General features: G+C 46.4%; 1 protein-coding gene across 3 annotated transcripts in view; it reads left to right on the top strand.

The window, feature by feature from the left end:
• The window catches only part of RMND5A (required for meiotic nuclear division 5 homolog A), a 58,135-nt gene that overhangs the window by 1,417 nt on the left and 36,461 nt on the right, over positions 1-20,257 (top strand). For all 3 annotated transcript variants that reach the window (XM_008254149.4, XM_002709647.5, XM_017340241.3), the window contains exon 2: positions 18,410-18,552. In XM_008254149.4, the coding sequence (XP_008252371.1) occupies positions 18,410-18,552 (143 nt within the window). The remainder of the gene's footprint in view (positions 1-18,409; positions 18,553-20,257) is intronic.

The raw sequence follows: 20,257 nt of genomic DNA, 5'->3' as shown, positions 1-20,257 counted from the left end.
TCTGGAAGGGGCTTGGGGTTTTGGTTTTACCAGGAGCGTTAACGGCCTGGTGTCCTTCGACGCGGAGAGTCGCAGGGCTGATTCTTGCTGATGGAGAAGGGAAGGGCTGGCTATTGAATGGGCTTGCTCGGGAGGCTGGGGAGCGGCCCTCTCCCCCGAGCAGGGCTGGGAGGGGGCAGAAAGGCAGGTATTTGTGGCAGGTGAGACCAGGGCGGTGAGGAAGCCCCGGCTTCCCTCCTCTGCGTTCTTCTACGCCTCCCTTTCCCAGGCTTGAGTTTCAGTGGAGGGAGAGTCCTCGGCTTCTCACTGTGGACACAGCAGTCATTTTTGAAGTCCAGGAAAGAAGCAGCCCTGCAACCGTAGTGATTAAAATATTAATATGGAAAAGACCGTAGCAAGAGTTCCAGTTCTGCTGTGGAAACCCAAGCAGGCCTTGGTGGCCGCCTTGGTGGTGATGGTCGAGTTGGCAGGAATGGGGAAGCCAGGCGGCGTGGCGTGGCAATCAGGGGGTCCCGAGTCTGCCCGCTGAAGTTGAAGGGCTTCACAAAGGCAAGTCAGAGGCTTGGGAGATGTGCAGGTCCAAGACTCTCCTGATGTCCCTAAGAGGAGGGAGGAAGGTGGCGGGGTCTGAGCCTCACCTTGGACTCTCCTTGGAGAGTGGAGGGTCAAGGCAGAGCGTGCGCGGGTTTGGGCACTGGGGGTCAGTGGGCCTCCGTGCGTGGAGTTTGGTAGAGCCGGGTCAGCGGAGGTTCAGTGGAGGAAGCATGTGTACACTGAAGTGTTCCTCTCTGCCAGGCTGGTGGGAGGCCCCTCCCAGAGGAAGTGTGGTTCTTGTTACGGGCTGAAAGGGAGGAACCAGCGGAGGAAGAGAATGAATGAAGCGCCTGGACTCAGAGGTGCCGGTGGGAGATGAAGTGTTAGACCGGAAATGATGGGAGACGAAGACCCTGGGTTCCGGGAAGAGGGAGCTGTTAGTGGAAGCAGAAGTGACTGTGAACTTGGTTTTAGGTGATCTCGGGTCAGTCCCAGGTGGATAAAGTGATAATGAAGAATTCGCTTTAGACAGCTTTGCTTGCTCCTGGGGACCTGAGAGTTGGTGGGGTGTGGGGTGTGAGCTGCTTGCATGCCATGCTGTTGAGTTCTGTTTCTTTCCATGGTCAGCCGTTTTTTTTTTTTTTTTTTTTAACCCTCTTGTCTTCCAAATTGCCTGTCTTGTGTTGGTATCTCTGATTTCCTTTAATTCTGTAAGAATAGGTTTGATTAAAGGTCATTCTAAAATGTTAAAACAAATGCCTCAGATACTAGGTCTGGTTTCTAAAATAAAATCTAACTTTTGGTGTTCTTTTGTGAGATGACAGCATGCTTTGGTATCTGGGTTATGGTATTTTTCAAAGCAGATCGTTTCTGAATTAAAGTTCTCTGCAGGCAAGGGTGGTGGCTACCACCTTCAGCCTTATATGTACCCTCCTCAGAGGTGTCTGTGCTGAAGACCGATTTTGGAATTCCATGTTCAAGTTTAAAAGGACAGTTGCAGGGTGTCCGAACGTCTCTGTCTGGGCAGGTGGTCTGGTGGGCTCCTCTGACCTGAGGAAGGGTCCCTGGTTGGGACCCTCCTTGCAGGAATTGTGTGATGTAAATCAAGCAGAACCCTGGGGGTTTTGCAGATCCCAGATCCCCCAGGATCCTCTCTAGGACCTCATCCTGCTGAGGGGCTGTGGGTTTCAGAAAGATCCTTCAGTGGGGGCGAGGGGATCGCTTCGGTTTCTGAGAGAATGAATTGTGTATTCTTCTATTTAGATGTTTGCCCCTCTAAAGTTGTGAGCGCTGTGATAAGCATGTTAGGATAGTTTGGAGGGAGGATGGGAGCATTATCTTCCACTCTTATTCCCTGTAGAAAACACGGGCCAGTGGGGTCCAACTGGCCTGGAGACAGTCCTGCAGTGAACCCCGACACTTCTCAGTCGCTCTAAGTCATCTCTCTGTAGCCTGGAATCCTTTCATGTAAAATTTCTCCAAATCCTTTAGGGGAATGAGGATGTAGGGTGGTTACCTAACACCTGGTGGGGTGGTTTGTGCTCCATGGGGTAAAGGCCTGCGGCAGAGGAGTAATACTGGAGTATTATGGCTCTGAGAGGGAAGGGCAGGCTTTGGGGAGGGAGTGTTGCTTTCCAGGGTATTTGCAGTAGGGCTAACAGAAGTCTGAGAAGCAGGAAAAGGCAGTAAAGCGATACAGAGCTCCAGAGAAGAGTCAAGAGGAGCCCTGCTGGGGCCTGATCACTCCTCTTCCTGGAACCCCCGCCAGGGCCTTCTCTTGCCTTGTGGCTGCCTTAGGAGGATGGACTGATCCAGAGCCTGGCCCGTAGTAGCAGGGATGGAGAACTGTTCATGGCATGCAGAGGGTTTGCTGAGATATTGCTGTGGGACGGCAGTGTGGTATACCCTGTAAAAACATTTTTACACTTATTTGTTTGAAAGGCTTACATACACAGAGATTCATCTTCCACCCACTGATTCATTCCCCAGAATTGCCTACAGTAGCCAGGGCAGAATCAGGCTGATGCCAGAAGCTCAAAATTCAGGGACCCAAGTACTTGAGCCATCACCTGTAGCCTCCCAGGGTGTGACTTGCAGGAAGCTGCAGCTGGACTCAGAACTGGGACCAGCACCCAGCACTCCGATATGGGATGTGGGCATCCCAGACAGTGTCTCAGCACTGCACCAAATCCCATCCCCAGTGTGCCATTTTAAAACCTGACTTGCATTCTGGAATTGTATTGAGCTTTGAGTCTTAATTGTTTTTATTGAACTTTGGGTTCTTTTAATGTCTCCAGCTCTGAGGGGAGAGAATACTTTTGTCATTTAGTTGTACCAGTCTTCCAAGAAGCAGAGTTTCCTTTTGAGCATGAAGTCTGGTTTAATTTAAGATTCAATAGGGTTGAGACTGGGTGTGATGGTTGCTAGTGTGCCCCTGATTTAATTTGGATAGTGCACTGGTGCTTCTCAAGCGCCACTCACACATGTACATGGATTAATGGTTTTGTTTTAGTAGACTTATTCTCTCTCTGGGAAGGACCTTTGTGGAGTTATAAATTTGGTTTGCTTAGTTACAGTAAACTAGTAATAACCTCATAGCTAAATAACTATTGAGATGATAGTTCGTTACCAGATTTGATCATCGTTCACAGCAGTGATATGGGAACCTCACTTTGTGTGGTGACGGTTTGGTGATCTGACTTATTTGTATGTTTTTCAGCATTTTCTTTCTATTGAGAAAATGTTTGTTTTTTGGTTCCAACTAGGGGTTCTGGCAGGGGTAACAAATGCATTGTATATTATGTGTTGCTGAATTGATACTTGGTAAAAGGTTAGGCTGAAACAATTTAATAATGGTTTCAGAACATGCTTTAAAGTATGCTTTGGAAGATACAGAGAAAGATTTGCAAGATCATTTTAGACATTAAAGGTAGTTCCAAAGAAGTTTCTGAAAGTGACTTTCAAGGAATTTCCTAAGTTTAAAATGTATCTATTTTGAGTGAATGGCTCATTCAGAAGATGAAGTTCATTAGTGAAGTCTCCCTCCCACTCTTGTTCCTGGACCATCTCATTGCCCATCTCCCAAAGATGCCAAAGATTTCAACAGTTTGCACCCACACAGACGCACAAAGTATAAAGTACTGTTTGAAGACAAGTTTTACCATTAATTCTCATAGTACAGCTCATTAAGGGCAGAAGTCCTACATGGGGAGCAAGTGCACAGTGACTCCTTTTGTTGATTTAACAATTGACACTCTTATTTATGACATCAGCTTCTTCCTGGTCTTACATGTGGGTGCAGGGGCCCAAGGGCTTGGGCCATCTTCTACTGCTTTCCCAGGCCACAGCAGAGAGCTGGATCGGCCGGGACTCGAATCATTGCTTCAGGCTGCGGCTTTCACCTGCCACAGCGCCCACCAGGCCCCAACAATACACTCTTGAGAGAATAATGACTTTGAGTTTTGAATTGAATACAACTTGATATCTACATTTAACATCTAGTCTGGAAGGTAGAAAATAAGTAGGTCATAAATAAAAGTTTGGGTGGAGGACAGTAGCCATTGTTGAGATATTCTAAGGAGAATGGACTGGGCTATTTTAGGTGGTAGAACTCATTTAAGTCAATGTTTCCAGGTAGGTTTAGAAGCAGATCTAACTTTGGTAGCCATTTCTTTCCAGCTCATTTAGGAAGGAATTCTTTGTAATTTGGCCTTTCTTTGTTTAGACTGTTACATTATTCAGTATTCTTTTGGTTGCAGGTGACACAGTAGCTTTTTTTTTTTTTTACAGTAAAGTTTAATCACAAAAGTGTAGCATTGGATTTATGCTGTTAGCATACATTCAGTCCAGCCCAACACGCAGGGCCCACCTCCTACCATCCTGGCTCTGCTGAGCGGGAGCCTGCAGACAGCTGGGTGGGAGGGGACCCTTCAGGGTCCTGCAGGAACAGAGACACAGAGGTTTTCATTTGAGTGGAATTTGTTGACAGTGACTAAATAGGCTGAGGTTCTGCCAGGCTGGCTCCAGGGACAGAAGGGGTATCATTAGGACTGGCAGTTCTTTACATGGTTAGCTCCATTCTCAATGAGTGGAAGTGGAGATGGCCAGTGGGGCTCAAAAATGAGTATGTGGGTACTCTCCTGCATTTCCAACAAGACTCCTAAGGAGTATCTCCGCTATCCTGTATTGGGTCGGTCCTGTGCCTTTACCTCACTTGGTGGCTGAGGCTAGGGTATGGGGTCTTCTGAGCACTTTGAGCTATGCTGACCCCGTGCCAGGACAGAGATGACCATATGACCCATCCACCCTTCATCAGGTAGCGGAGAGAGTTCTAGAAAGGGACATTTGCTCCCAGACAGAAGCAATACATATCTGTTATAATGAACAGCTGTACACTACATCATTAACAATGTACTCTGAGGTATTTTTGTGCCTAGCTCAGACTTTTCTCAGCTTGTGTCTTGCATCCTAACTCTATGTTCATACAATTAAAAAAAAACTGAGTTCTTAATCTGAGTTTATCTGTAGAGTGGTGAAAGTAGCTTGGGTCCTGTTACTTTGGGAAGTTACTTGAAATGGCTTTAATGCTTGGCATAATAAAATCATTTTCCTTAGAGTATTTTATCCCTGAAATAGTTTCTGATTCTGTATAATAACATTAGTGAAGGAGAAACTTGCCAACACTGTGATACTATCATAGAAGAGCTAATGGAGAAATTTCCATTGTTCTCATGTCTTTGTCTATCTATTGTTAGGATGGTTAAAAGAGGTTTGAGCACACTGTTCCCTTGGGATATTAAGCTAATTGTTTTGTAAATTTAAAACTCTTCTGAAATGTTTGAGGGAAAAAAAAAAAAAAAAAACCCTGATTGTTTTTATTTAGGGCCTTCTTCCTCTGTAAGACTTTGGGGAGAATGGAGGGCCCTGGCCCAGAGCGATGTATTTGGAACCCAAGGGCCCTTGCAGAAGTTAATGGATACCAGGGAGATGTTGCTCTCTAACTGGGCATTTCTTTGAAAGATCCAAGAGTTTGTATAAGGGTGGCAGGAACTTCTTAGATTTAACTCAACACCTCCAAGGACAGAGGGGCTGGGCATTTAGCCATAAATTAAGTTGTTTATGTCCCACATTGGAGCACCTAGGTTTGATACCCAGCTCTGTCTCTGGACTCCAGTTTCCTGCTAACATTTGCCCAGGGAAACAATTGTGATGGATCAAGTGGTTGGGTCCCTGCCACCCACATGGAAGATCTGGATTGAGTTCTGGGCTCCTGGATCCTGCACTGGCCCAGCCCTAGCCTTTGTGGGCATTTGGGAAGTATGCCAGTGGGTGGGACACCTGTGTCTGTGTCCCTGTCTTTTAGAGAAATAAATCAATATAAAAAACAGCAGAGACTGGAATATCCTGCAGGAGTTGAGGATTTTAGAAATGGTCGTTTGGGGAGGCCACCAAGCTTATATTACTGAGCCTTTCTCCACACAGGACTGAGGTCTGGAGAGTGATTTCTTCTCTTACTGGGGCATGGGCAAGTTAGGCTGTGTGTTATCTCTGATGAATGTGCTGTTTCTGTAGTGTCTGTATAGATTTAATGACATCTCACTGATGTTAGAAGAAACCTGTGTACACAGGAGCTTGGAGGCTGGTGTAAGAGGTAAGGATTAGGACAGTCGGCAGGCACTCTGTCTGCGGGCGCCACTCCGGTGGATTCACCCAACCTTGGAGCCAAAATATTTGAAAAAAAGTTGTGTCTCCTGAACACGTATAGACTTTTTTCCTTATTCCTGAAACGGTGCAGGGCAACACCTATTGACATAGCATTTACATTGTATTAAGCATTGATCAAAGGATTTCAGATATGTAGGAGGATGTGCATAGGCCTTGTGCGAACAGTACCATTTTCTGTTTGTATCAGGGACTTGGCTTGCATGGGCTTTGGTGTCTGAGGGAGGCGGTATCCTGGAACTGTTTCTCCATGGATACCAGGTTGTCCTTGCCCAGGAGGTCTGGATTTGATCCCTGCTTTGCACTGGTTCATGGTGGTTTTTTTTTTTTTTTTTTTTTTTTTTTTTTTTTTTTTTTTCCCCAGTAAACTGATAGAGAACTCACCTCACAGAGTTAGAGGGATGAAATAAATAATAGATGTGAGTTGGCTTTGAAATCTGTAGAACGGTATACTTGGTGGGTTTTTTTTTTCCTAAGGATTTATTTATTTATTTGAAAGGTTGAGTTAGAGAAGGAGAGAGAGAGAGAGATCTTCCATCTGTTGGTTTACTTCCCAAATGGCCTCAAGCCAGGCCGTTCAGGGGCCAGGGGACTTGCGCCATCTGCTGCTGCTTTTCCCAGGCCATTAGCAGGGAGCTGGATCAGAAGTGGAACAGCTAGGACTTGAACCCGTTCCCACGTGCAATTCTGGCACCGCAGGCTGTGGCGACTGTACCTGTTGCGTCACAGCACTGGACCCCTATACGTGGTATTTATAAAGCCTTTGCTTTTAGGTAGTTTTAATTGAAACTCGTTGACTAATATTTAGGTGTCTTTATTACTGGTGTATGTTAAATACTGTTGTGCCCAGAGTTTTGCTTTATAATGCAAGGAATCCTGACAAGGTGTAGAAAGCACTCTTGAAGGAGCTTGAGTTAGGGGGACCAGACTTAACATTTGCAAGGGGAAAAACACCTAGGCCATGGCCCAGTATGTAGCGTTTCTACTGGTTGGTACAAATACTATTCAGAAAAATCGAAAGAGAAGAAATCTTCAGAAAGAGCTGCATGGGAAGGGGTGAGTATTATTTCAGTGGGACATGTCGCTTAGTCAGGGTTACCAATCAGCAATTACATGTGGAACTAGGCTGAATCTGTAGGCGACACAAAGGACAAGCGATCCCATCCTTCAGGAACTTTGGTTCTAATTAGGGAGATGAGACTGGTATAAGTTTTAAAGAAACAAAAGCATTGCCCTGTAATGCAAGGCCATGTATTTTGGCCAGATGTGAATGAGTGAGTGGTGCAGACGATAAGGGTCGCGTCTGAGACAGGAAGGGGCTCTCCTGACCTGCGGGGAGTGCTGTAGTGGGGCTGGAATGTGGCCAGTAGGACAGGCTGAGTGTCAGCAGGGGAAGGCAGGAACAAAGCTACAGAGCAGCGAGCTGGTTAAGGACAGTGGGGAGGGAAATGGGGTAAAAACCTTAAAATGAGATGGGTACAGACTGGATACCAGGTAAAGTAATGAACTGGGAAGATACTGAGAGACATCAAGCTGGGGGCGTTTTGAGTGGGGGGTGCAGGGATGTGACAGGAGACACATGACATGTCAGCAGTATCGAGGTTGATTGGAGTTGGGAATGAGGTTTGCTTGGAGACAAGCAGGCTGAGTGTCAGCCTAGGTCTGATGAAGTGGGGCCTGTGGTCAGGGAGCAGGGGAGCTTCTGAGGGAAGGGGTTAGCAGGGTTTGCACGGGTGGGTTCTGGCAGAGTGGGAGAGACGGGCTGGAGCATGCAGAGTTGATCTAAGGCTTTGAGTATGAGTGACAGGTGGATAATTATAGAACTAGGAGGAACGTGGAAAGTTCAGGAGAGGGGAAGGCACAGCTCTTGAGTTGGATTTTAAAATGTGAATTCTAGATTTAAATGCTACAAGAAATGTTACGAGGTTTGAGAGATACTAATGATGGCTAGAGATGAATTCTCTCCCTGCTGAATTTAAAGCAGTGAGTAAGCTCTCTAAATATGGGGCTACAGTGGGCGTTTGGCCTACCAGTTAAGATATCAGTTAAGACACCTGCATCTCCTGTCAGAGGATCTGGGTTCAAGTCCTGACTCTGGCTTCCATTCTGGCTTCCTGCTGATGCAGGCCCTAGGAAGCAGCAAGTGGTGGCCTCAGTGGTTAGATCCCTGCCACCCATCTGAGAGACCTGGCATGAGTTCCCATCTCCTGGCTTTGGCCTGGCCTACCCCCAGCCAGTGGGGACACTGGGATGTGAATCAGTAGGCCGGGGTATTCTACCTGTCTCTCTGTCTCTCTGCATCTCAAATAATTAAATAAAGGTGACCCATGGACCTGCATCCCTTTTTTCTTCTGTCTGCAGTTTTCCCTTCATATACTTTGTGGTTGGTTTTTAAAAAATTATTTATTTATCTGAAAGGTGGACTGAGAGCGAGGTTGATCGATTGATTGATTGAATCTGTCTTCCATCTTCTGGCTCATTCCTCAAATGGCTCAATGGCCAGTGCTGGGCCTATCCGGAGCCAGGAGCCAGGAGCTTCTTTCGGGTCTCCCATGTGGGTGCGGAGGCCCAATGACTTGGGCCATATTTTACTGTTTTCCCTGGCCATAGCAGAGAGCTGGATCAAAGATAGAACAGCCAGGACTGGAACTGGCGCCCATATGGGATGCCAGCACTGCAGAGGGCAGCTTTACCCACTACATCACAGCGCCAACCCCCTTTGTTGTTTTTAAGATTTATTTATTTATTTGAAAATCAGAGAGCGAGCGAGCTTCACTCTACTGATTCACTCCCCAGATGACCACAATGGCCTGGACTACCAGGCTGAAGCCAGGGAAACCAGAAGCCAGGAGCTTCATCTGAGTCTCTCAAGTGGGTGCCAGGGTCCCGAATGCTTGGGCCATTTTCCTCCGAGTTTCTCAGGTACATTAACAGAGAGCTGGGTTGGAAGTGGAGCAGCTGGGGCTTGAACTGGTGCCCATATGGGATGCCAGCCTCACAGGCGGTGGCTTTACCTGCAGGGCCACAGTGCCGGCCCCAGCCTCATAAGCTTTGAAGACTTCCCTTTCTTTATGACAGTCGCAGGTCCTGTTCTCTGCTCCAGGACCACTGTGAGCCTGGGCTGTGTGATTTAGCTGTTGCACACAAGGAAAGTACCTTGGAAAGTACCTGGGACACTGCCAACACCGCCCTTCGTGCTCAGCACGTGCCACTTAAACGGAAATGTCATACTTATCCCTCGTTTTTGACTTTGCTGTTCCATCTTGGTTTCATTTGGTTTATTTTAAGGTATGAAAAATGGGGGTAACAGATTTTCCCCCCTCTTCAAGCCTTTTAGTGATGCCATTTTTTTTATTCTAACTTTATTTGAGGAAGCTAATCTAGAACGAATTCTAAGTATGGCTCTGTGAATTCTATGTATGGCTTCGTTGAGGTAGTTAGGGTTATGTTTCTCAAGCAGATCTCTTTGTGTTTATCTGCATCAAAATTCATGTTCCATTTTGCTTTCTGTTTAATTCTGTTAAAATTTCTCTTTTTTTGTGACAGGGAAGTTAACTTTTAATGACCCAGAAGCACTCCAGTGCAGTATGTGTAATATTTATAGACTTGGCTACATTAAAATTTTTCTGCCTCCTGGATATTCATGAAAATGTTGCTGGGTCTGAATCCTACTATTTATTCTTACCAGAACATTCTAGTTGTAAGTGGTGAAATTTTCAGCCTCTGAAAGTCTGAATGTGGCCACAGCCACGGCAGTGCTCACTTGCATTGTGCCTCACAGAGTTTGACTGCTCTCAGTTGTGGGGGGCGGGGGGGAGTCCCATCTCTTGTGTTTGCCTCTACACAGTGTGTACTTCTGGTGTAACTGGCATCTTCCATCGGCCAGATTAGAACTTCCGGTTGTCTGCTGCTGAATGGCGCCATGGGGCTGCCTGCCAGCCTGTGCAGTTCTAATAGTGCCATCTTCTTGTGTGTGTGTGTGTGTGTGTGTGTGCACGTACACGGATGTGGGCACACACACTTTTTTGAGCCCCTCGCTCTCCCCTGAAACTGTAAAAGTGACAGAAAATTGAAAGTGGGAATACTGAGTACATTTGAGAAACATAGTTGTCAACCGTCATGCTGTGTTTGTCCTGGTTGTATGAGATGGGCCACAGTAGTGAGTACATCTTGTCACACCATCGGACCTGTGTCGTCTTAAGCCTTTGGATCAGTAAGGAAGAAAATAAAACAAATGTATGTTCCAAATGCTTGAAACTGTATTGCAGGTTGCTTATCAAAAACAAGGGAAAACCAGGATTTTTACCATTTTTAGCTTTGTGGAAACCAGACACCAAGTTTGTTGTACCTTTCTACGTTCTGACTTTTTATATACTCTTACACATTATTATTATTATTTGAGAAGTAGAGAGAGAGCGAGAGCACTCACCTCTGTTGGATCACTCCCCAAATGTCCACAATGGCTACACCTGGGCCAGGCTGAAGTGGGAGCCAGGAACTCAGCCTAGGTCTCCCATATGGCTGACAGGGACCCAACTACTTGAGCCTTCACTTGCCGTCCTCCAAAGTGAGCATTCACAGGAGACTGGGATTGGGTGTGGAGCCTGGACCAGGCGCTCTGATACGGGATGCAGGTATCCCAACTGGTGCCTTAACTGTGAGGCCAAATGCTGTTGGAACACACATACTAAAGTAAAGATGTATTTCATTGCATTTTTCTCCTTAGATAATAATGTCAGTGGCAAATAGGGACGGGATTATTTCCTGATTTGCTTCCTGTTTGGGAAATGCAGGACGCAGCGGTATTGTGTAGCAGACACTAAGCATTCTACATGAGGGTGGGGCTCATCAGTCTGCTGATTTCAGAGGTGGTGGTGGCACTACGGGGTTTCCTCTGTGGGGCTTGAAATTGAGGATGTGTAACCCACAATTTATTATTTTTATCTGTGTTCTTTTGGCAGATAGTTATGGAATGCCTACTGGGTGCCAGTTATGAAATGTCACATTTCCTGTCTTCAGTTAATTTCTTGGGAGTGTTGGACAAGTGACTGTGTTAAGTGTGAAACTCTGATAGAGAAGGACAGGATGCGCAGACACAAACGTTGTCCCAGTTTGTTTCCATGTTAAGTCCAAAGGCAGAGCTTAAAGTCTTAGCTAGGCTTTCCAAAAAAAAAAAAAAAAAAAAAAGGAGTTAAGTCAATTATGTTTAATTTATTTTAGCAAATGTCAGATTCTGGAGGAGCCCACAGCTATTCTAATTTCTGAGAATATCATGCTTACAATCTGTTCATCAAAGAGAAGGTGCTAGTCCCTTACGTTGAAAGGAAATGGTTTTTAACTTAGACCAACCACACGTAGGCTCTTTGCTTGGATTTAATGTGCTGATTCTTGTTGCTGGGAAGAATGGTTTTTAAAAGTTCTCATGGTGAGTGTCAGCCCAGGGCTGTTTCTTTCCTGCTTATCTAGGAGGCCTGGTGTGCCTGGGGAGGTCTGTGTAAATAAAAACACGGTTTGCATGGGGCTTTGACCTGGGTGACAGGTGACTGACTGCCACGGGAGCCAGCCTGGGTTAGTCATGGTGAAGATGTTGGAGTCATTTCTCAGCTTTCCTTCCAGGAACTGAACCCAATTAGATTTTTCTCACAGAAAGATTCTCCTGGAAGCAGACTGTGTTTTCATAGAGAGAGAGCAAAAGCACTTTGAAACTCTCCCTTCAGGACTTAGAAGCTTGATGGAGTCTCAGTCAGCCTGATCATCATAGTGGTTTTTTTTCAAACCTGTTTTTACCTTTGGCTGCTTTCCACTGAATCCATTCGAAAATGCATTTGTGGAATCTTTTCTAAACAAGGCCTTCGCAGGGTTCTCTTTCAGATTCTTTTGTTAGACTTTTCTTGAGCTTCCAAATACAGACGTGTGGAGTAACACAAGGATGTATTCTGAAATTGTGTTCTTAGGCGGGGTCTGTGCTGTGTGACTGTCATTGAGTAAACTTAAACAAATCTAGCTGGTGTAGCCTCCTACACACCCACGCCATAGTCCATGCGTGGTGGAGGGTGTGGTCCATCCTTAAAACTTCCTGATGTGACACAGGACTGTACCTTATAGACATCATTTTTTTCCTTGGAAGATAACAGAAACCGGGTGTGGTTAATTGACCACGTACTCCTAGTATTTATGGTTTACAACATTGCAATAAAAAAGTAGAGGCATTTGTAGATGGTGAAGAAAAAAAAAGGGGATGACGGCTGCTCCAACCTTCAGTATCTCAGTTGTTGAAATATGGAAATGTTGGTGAATTTCAAGGATGATGATGAAAGTTTAGTCGGGAAATTATAGATGACTGCTTTTGTTGGCTTCTGCATTTTTGTGTGCTTTGCTGTCATCTGGTTGTGGAAGCAAATGGATATGGATGAATAGAAGTTAGGGCTTTCTTTTAAATTAGTGTTTTTTAAAATTTATCTATTTGAAAGGCAGAATTAGATCTTCCATTCTTTGATTCAGCATCCCCAAATGCCCACAAATGCTGAAGTTAGGCCAGTTGGAACTAGAGCTTCATCCTGGTTGCCCATGTGGGTGCAGGGGCCCAAGTACTTGGGCCATCTTCAGCTGCTTTCCCAGGCACATTAGGAGGGAGCCAGATTGGAAGCAGAGCAGCCTGGACTTGAGCTGGTGCTCATAAGGGATGCTGGCATCACAGGTAGTAGCTTAACCTTCTACTCCACAGTGCTATAATTTGCTTACCTTACCATCTACTTTTTTTCCCCCCAAGATTTATTTTATTTGAAAGGCAGAGTTACAAAAAGAGAGAGAGAGAAAGGGTGGTGTCTTCCATCCATTGGATCACTCCCCAGATGGCCGCAATGGCCGGAGCTTCACCGACCCAAAGACAGGAGCTTCTTCCAGGTCTCCCCCATGGGTGCAGGGGCCCAAGAACTTGGACCATCTTCTGCTTTTCCCAGGCCATAGCAGAGAGCTGGATCAGAATTGGAGCAGCCGGGACTTGAACTGGTGCCCATATGGGATGCTGGCACTGCAGGCGGCAGCTTTACCTGTTATGCCACTGCGTCGGCCCCAAGTGTTCTTAATATAATGTATGATTTCCAAATATTTTCTCCCATTGTCTGAAACAAATTTTAATTAAAAAGTGAGAGACAAAGTCCCCATCCAGTGGTTCGCTCCCTGAATGCCTGCAATCACTCCCTGGCTAGGGCAGAGCCAGGGAGCTGGGAACTCAGTCCAGGTCTCCCACGGATGTGTCCCAGCAGAGGCCCAGCTGCTAGAGTCACCCCCAGCTGCCTCCCAGCTTTAGCAGAAAACTCGAATCAGGAGCAAAGCCAGGACTTGGGCCCAGGCCTCCCAAATGGCTGCTTATCCACTAGGCCAAATGCCTGTTCCCCAAAGTTTTAGTTTTGATGAAGTCCAATTTATTTTATTGTTATTATTATTATTTTTTTTGACAGGCAAAGTTAGATAGTGAGAGAGACAGAGAGAAAGGTCTTCCTTCTGTTGGTTCACCCCCCCAAATGGCCGCCACAGCCTGCGCTTTGCCGATCTGAAGCCAGGAGCCAGGTGCTTCTTCCTGGTCTCCCACGAGGGTGCAGGGCCCAACACTTGGGCCATCCTCCACTGCCTTCCCCCGGGCCACAGCAGAGAGCTGGACTGGAAGAGGAGCAACTGGGATAGAATCAGGTGCCCCATCCGGGACTAGAACCTGGGGTGCCCCGTGCTGCAGGCAGAGGATTAGCCAAGTGAGCCACGGTGCCAGCCGAAGTCCAATTTAATTACTTTTTCTTGGGCTGCTTTTGCTGTTGGCATCAAATCTAAGAAACCTTTCCCTAATCTAGGGTCAAGAAAGCACCTATGTTAAGAATTTGACAGTTTGTACTCTTTAAATTTAGGTCTTGAATTTTTGTACATGGTGTGGTTCTTTTGTATGTGTGTTTTTGCTTGTTGCCCCAGAACTAGTTGTTCAATATGGCCTTCCCTTTCACTGTCTTTGCCCTTGCTTTGTCTCCGAATCAAATACAGATGTTTTTGCACATTTGCAGGCACTGCTAGTGTAAGACTGTGGAGTATACAGGTTACAGAATGAGCCTTGTCTTCCCTGGGTGCTTATGGTTGGTTGACACTGATGATGGCCTGTATACCTGAAATTGTTAAATGACACGTGATTAAGTGCTGGAAGGTGTGGGGAAGAACAGAAGTTGTCAGGAATTCAGAAGAGCCAGGATAGGCAGAGAGGGTTGTACAGGAGATGGCATCAAGGTTAGGGGAGGTTTAGGTTCAGAAAGACCAGAAACGGCCTGAACAGAACTGCTGAAATGGTTGCATTTCAATGGTTGCTTTTGGTCCAAAGTCTGCATGGAACACCCTTTAGAAACAGATTTTGGAATTTTTCTGAAGTACCAAATTGTCCCTTGGCCCTATCAGGGCCAGGGAGCCTTTTTTTTCTATCAAGGCCCATTTGGAGATTTCTGTGATCATTCGTGGACCATCCAAGGTTACCAAGTTTACCAAGCCTGCTCTAGAGTTGATAGAATTTTTGAGTCCTGCCTGTGGGCCTGTGGTCCAGCCGGGATTCCGCAGGCCTTAGCCTGCAGGCAGGATGTTCATTCGCCACTCCTGGAAATGAGGTGATCAGGAGTTGGAGGTGCCTGGACGCTGTGGGCACTTGTATTTAGAGATAAGGGCAGTTTCTACTCTGGCCACCCTTGTGGCACTGGGTGCCCTAAAGGCACTGCCTTCTCCCAGTGGTTGTCATTGAGCCAGACTTACCATCCCCTGTTCACATTCCCTGCAGCCTCCTGGTGGGTTTTTTTGTTTGTTTGTTTGTTTGTTTGTTTTTTGTTGAAATCTGTTGAAGCTGTTCTTGTCATGGTCACTGATTTCCACGTTGTGGTTTGGTGGCCGGGTCTCAGTCCCATCTTTCTTGGCCCAACAGCCCAACTTGAACCCAGTTGGTTGTTCCCTCCTCACCGACAGGTTTGCCTCGCTTGGATTTGCTAACACCGTACTGTCTTGGTTTTCCTCCGTCATTCGTCTTGGTCTCCTTTCTGGGTCACTTCCGCCCTTTTCTTCCTGTCTGTCTGCTCTGACTCCCTGGGTGATTTCATTTAGTCTCATGACTTCAAGTGTCCTCTGGATGCCGATGACTCAGCAGTTTCTGTCTCTAGGCCTGCCTCTGCTCTTGGACTTCAGGTTTGTAAAACCAGCTGACCCCTCCACATGTGTGCTGGGTGCCCACTCAGTGTCTCAAATTTAGCAAGCCCCAAACTGGACTTTCTAATCTCTCCCAGCCCTCTGATGCCTGTTGAGCCTTCCCCCACCATTTTCCTAGTGGACTAAAGGCAAACACCTTAGAGACATCTGCAGGTCCTTCTCTTCCCTCCTATCCAGTCAGGAAATCCTGAGGCTTGCTGCTGCCGTCTCCCTTGTGAAGAGTCTGCCACAGCCTCCTAGTGTCTTTCCTTCTGTTCTGCTCCTGTCTGTCGATCAGATGGGCCATGTTAAGATGTTATGGGGGCTGGCGCTGTGGCTCAGTGGGTTAAAGCCCCAGCCTGAAGCACCAGCATCCTATATGGGTTAGAGTCCTGGCTGCTCCACTTCGGATCCAGCTCCCTGCTAATGCACCTGGGAAAGTAGTGGAAGATGGCCCAAGTCCTTGGGCCCCTGCACCCATGTGGGAGACCCTGAAAAAGCTTCTGGCTCCTGACTTTGGATCGGCTCAGCTCTCAACATTGCAGCCATTTGGGGAGTGAAACAGCGAATGGAAGACCTCTCTCTGCTCTCCCTCTTTCTGTAACTCTGTCTTTCAAATAAAATAAATAAATAAATAAATAAATAAATAAATAAATAAATAAATAAATAGAAGGCCTTATGTCAGTTTCACTCTGCTCCCAACCTTAAGGGGCTTCTCTACTCTCAGCCTTGTTCTTATTCTTATTCTTGGGTCCTGTTCCAGACCTATTGAATCAGAAGCTCTGAGGTCTCCAGGTGACTCTGGTGTACATTAAAGTTTAAGAACCACTGCTGGGAGATCGGCACTTTGGCATAATATAGGTTAGGCCTCCACCTGTGACACTGGCATCCCATATGGGTGCTGGTTTGGGTCCCTGCTGTTCCTCTTCTGATCCAGCTCTCTGTCGTGGCCTGGGAAAGCAGGAGAAGATGGCTCAAGTGTCCCTGCACCCACATGGGAGACCTGGAAGAAGCTCTTGGTTCCTGGCTTTGGATCAGCCCAGCTCTGGCTGATGTGGTCATTTGGGGAGTGAACCAGTGGATGGAGGACTTCTGTGTTTCTCCCTCTCTGTCCGTAACTCTGCTTCTCAAGTAAATGAATAAATAAGTAAATGAGAACCACTGCTATATGACAGATGTCAGAAGTCCAGCCTGTTACTTTCAGGAGAGGATATGTAGCTAGAGGAGTAATTGAGAAATACTGTACTGGATTTGTTCTCCCCCTTTGCTTCCTCCCTTTTTGGCTGCTAGAGGAACAAGGTTTGGAAGGAGGTAACACAGGTAGGAGGGTCCAAAGTGTAGTAACTCTCAGTTGATTTACCAGCATGTTAGGGGCCATCAGGACACCCGTGGGGTCCAGTGGTTCACTGAGAGTACTCACAGGACTCAGCATCTGGTTGTGCTCCTGAGATTATTATAGCAAAGAAACATCTGCAAAGGGGAAAAGGCTCCAAGGGTGGAGTCCAGAAAGCCAGGAAAACACATGCAAGAGTTCTCTCCCTGTAGAGTTACATAGGATACACTCAGTTCCTCCAATAACAAATTAGGACAAGTGTTAAGTTGTCGGAGAAGCTCCGTCTCCCAGATTTTTATTGGGGCTAGTCATGGAGGAGTCCTCTGACTAGTGTGGACCAGAATTCCAAATTCCTTCAATCAAAGCAGGTGTCACCATAAGCACCCACTGTACAACAGTTTAGGCATGGTGAGCCATTTTTATGAGTTATGGAATGGTGGGAACCTTCTTGAACTCCAAATTCCCAGTTGCTAGCCAAGGGCCAACTTCGCAACCAAGATGTTCTAAGGATAGCAGTGTCAGGCCTGTGGTATCAGCCGTATTCTGCAGATCTTGGCATCCAAAGAAGTTTTTTTTTTCTTCTTTATATGGGATATGAAACATTTAAACTAAATCATCTTTCTTTTGGAAATTTGGTAACAACCAAAATGTTTAGAGACCGGCTTGGTTGGGCATTTGGCATAGTGTTTAAGATGTCCCCATCCCATTGAGCTGTGCCTGGTTCAAGTCCCTGTTCCACTTCCCATCCAGCTTCCTGCTTATGTGTACTTCAGGAGGCAGCAGGTGATGGCTCAAGTACTAGTGTCCTTGCCCTCCTGTGTGGGAGACTTTGAGTTCTAAGTTCCTGGGTTCAGCCTGGCCAACCCTGGGGTTGTTGTGGGTACCTGGATTGGGGGGAGGGAGAGTGGATAGAGGATCTTTCCCTGCCTTTAAAATAAAATGAAAATAATCTTTTTAAAAAACTAAATCTGTCACATCAAAGTAATTAAAAAAAAAAAATGCCTTGATGGGGCCAGCACTGTGGCATAGTGGATTAAGTTGCCACCTGTAGTTCCAGCATCCCATATGGGCATTGGTTTGAATCCAGGCTGCTCCTCTTCTGATCCAGCTCTCTGCTATGGCCTGGGAAAGCAGTAGAGGATGGCCCAAGTGCTTGGGCCCTTGCACCCGTGTGGGAGACCCAGAAGAAGCTCCAGGCTTCTGGCTTTGGATCAGCCCAGCTCCAGCCATTGTGGCCATCTGGGGGAGTGAACCAGCAGATGGAAGACCTCTCTGTCTTTCTCTCTGCCTCTGCCTCTCTGTAACTCTGCCTTTCAAATAAATAAATAACTCCCCCACCCCCAAATGTCTTGAACAGTTTAACTGAGTTGGATAATTTATTCATTTAGACATATTTTCTGAAAGATAATAATCTCTTTACAATATTAGTCACAGTCTGTGCTTATCTTTGCAATTATAAAAATGGCTTCTTAATTTTCTTGTTTTAGCTATCATTCTCAGTATTCACTTGGAAAAAAACATCTATGACCATCTGCTTCAAAGCAGATACTGATTTTTCTTCTGTGTGAAACTTGCCATCTCTGGGTTTGCTTTGGTGACTAACTAATCTTTCTTCTTTCGTAGGACAAGATGCTGAATTATCAGGGACACTTTCACTTGTTTTGACGCAGTGCTGTAAGAGAATAAAGGATACTGTTCAAAAGTTGGCCTCGGACCACAAAGACATCCACAGCAGTGTTTCTCGGGTTGGAAAAGCCATCGATAAGGTATGGTATTGAAGGAAGTATTGTCTGGTTTTTCAGCATCATACTTCTGACAGTACTTTGCCACATTGTTATTTTTTTGCTATTCCTTTCTTCTTTGCATTTTATATTTTATAGGTCTGGTTTTACTATGTTACTCTTTTTGTTATTTTTAAAGGTTTGTTTTATTTATTTGAAAGGCAGAGTTACAGAGAGGGAGGGGGAGGGGAGAGAGAGAGAGGAGAAAGAGAGAGAGTGTGAATGCGAATGCGAATGCTGGTGTTGCAGGCTGCAGCCTAACCCTGCGGCACCACAACACCGCCCCTACTAAGTTACTCTTATTAAAGTTCTTTGTTGCTCTTATGTACAAAACAAAAATAAACCCAACAAAAAAAGCCCCTCCTTTTATAGCAGTGTTTATCCGTTTGCTTCTGTGACTGGAGCTCTTAGGGTCAGGGTGAGGTTCCAGAGACCTTTTAACTGTGTCTGTGGGAGTCTGTTTTTCAGGAGTGACTTTTCCTGCTTCCTGAGTGAGTCCCTGGCTGTGGCTGTGTCTGTTAGGGGTGATTAGAATAACGCCCTTGCCTGTGTCTCCCCTGCAGCATCCTGGCTCCTGGCTTCCTGTGGGCACACTGGTTGCTTTTCTTCAGTGCTGCCTTCTGTGTGTGAGTTCATGTGTGGGTGGCTTGGTTGCCAGCGAGCCATGCCAATCACTTCTGGTGGGTGATTTTTTTTTTCCTTGTGACATTTCCTGAATAAGCAGTCTTTGACTTAGTGGTCGATTCATAAGTAGTTATCATTTTTAGCACTGGGCAGGCTTACCTATGGAGTTCATCGTCTAAGAGGAGTTAGCCCAAGGTTACTGTGTGATACGTCTGACTGCTTGAGCCATTCAGGTTAAGTCTGATCAGAAACTTTTCTGTCCCCGCATTGTAAGCTTCCAGGAGGATAGGAAGAATTCTTGGCGAGTTCTTTGTAGCAAAGGCATCTCCTAAATGGTCCCATGAATTGCTAGGTCTTTATGCACAAGAGTGATAGCTATAATGTGGATAATGGAACCTCACTGACTCTAGGGAGTGGGTCCATGTAAGTCAGGGTAGGCCTGTTAGAAATTATCTTTTTTGGGCTGGTGCCACGGCTTAATAGGCTAATCCTCTGCCTGTGGCACCGGCACACCGGGTTCTAGTCCCGGTCGGGGCGCCGGATTCTGTCCCGGTTGCCCCTCTTCCAGGCCAGCTCTCTGCTGTGGCCCGGGAGTACAGTGGAGGATGGCCCAAGTGCTTGGGCCCTGCACCCCATGGGAGACCAGGAGAAGCACCTGGCTCCTGCCTTCGGATCAGCGCGGTGCGCCGGCCACGGCGGCCATTGGAGGGTGAACCAACAGCAAAGGAAGACCTTTCTCTCTGTCTCTCTCTCTCCCACTGTCCACTCTGCCTGTCCAAAAAAAAAAAGTTAAAAAAAGAAATTATCTTTTTTTTTAATTATTTATTTGAAAGGCAAAGTTAGAGGAAGGGACAGAAATAACGGATTCACCCCCCAAATGGCCATAAGAGTGGAGAACTGGGCTAGGCTGAAGCCAGGAGTCTGGAGCATCTGGGTCTCTCACCTGGGCTATCGTCTGCTTTCCCAGGCCTATTAGCAGGGATCTGGATGGGAAGTAGAGCATCTGGGATTTGAACCTGCACTCATGGGATGCTGATTAACCGGCTGCACCACAATGCCAGCCCTG

Source organism: Oryctolagus cuniculus, chromosome 2, assembly GCF_964237555.1.
Source record: "Oryctolagus cuniculus chromosome 2, mOryCun1.1, whole genome shotgun sequence".
In the NCBI taxonomy this organism is placed as follows: Eukaryota; Metazoa; Chordata; class Mammalia; order Lagomorpha; family Leporidae; genus Oryctolagus; species Oryctolagus cuniculus.
Note: the sequence above shows the minus strand (reverse complement) of the source record. Positions and strands in the feature narration are given on the sequence as shown.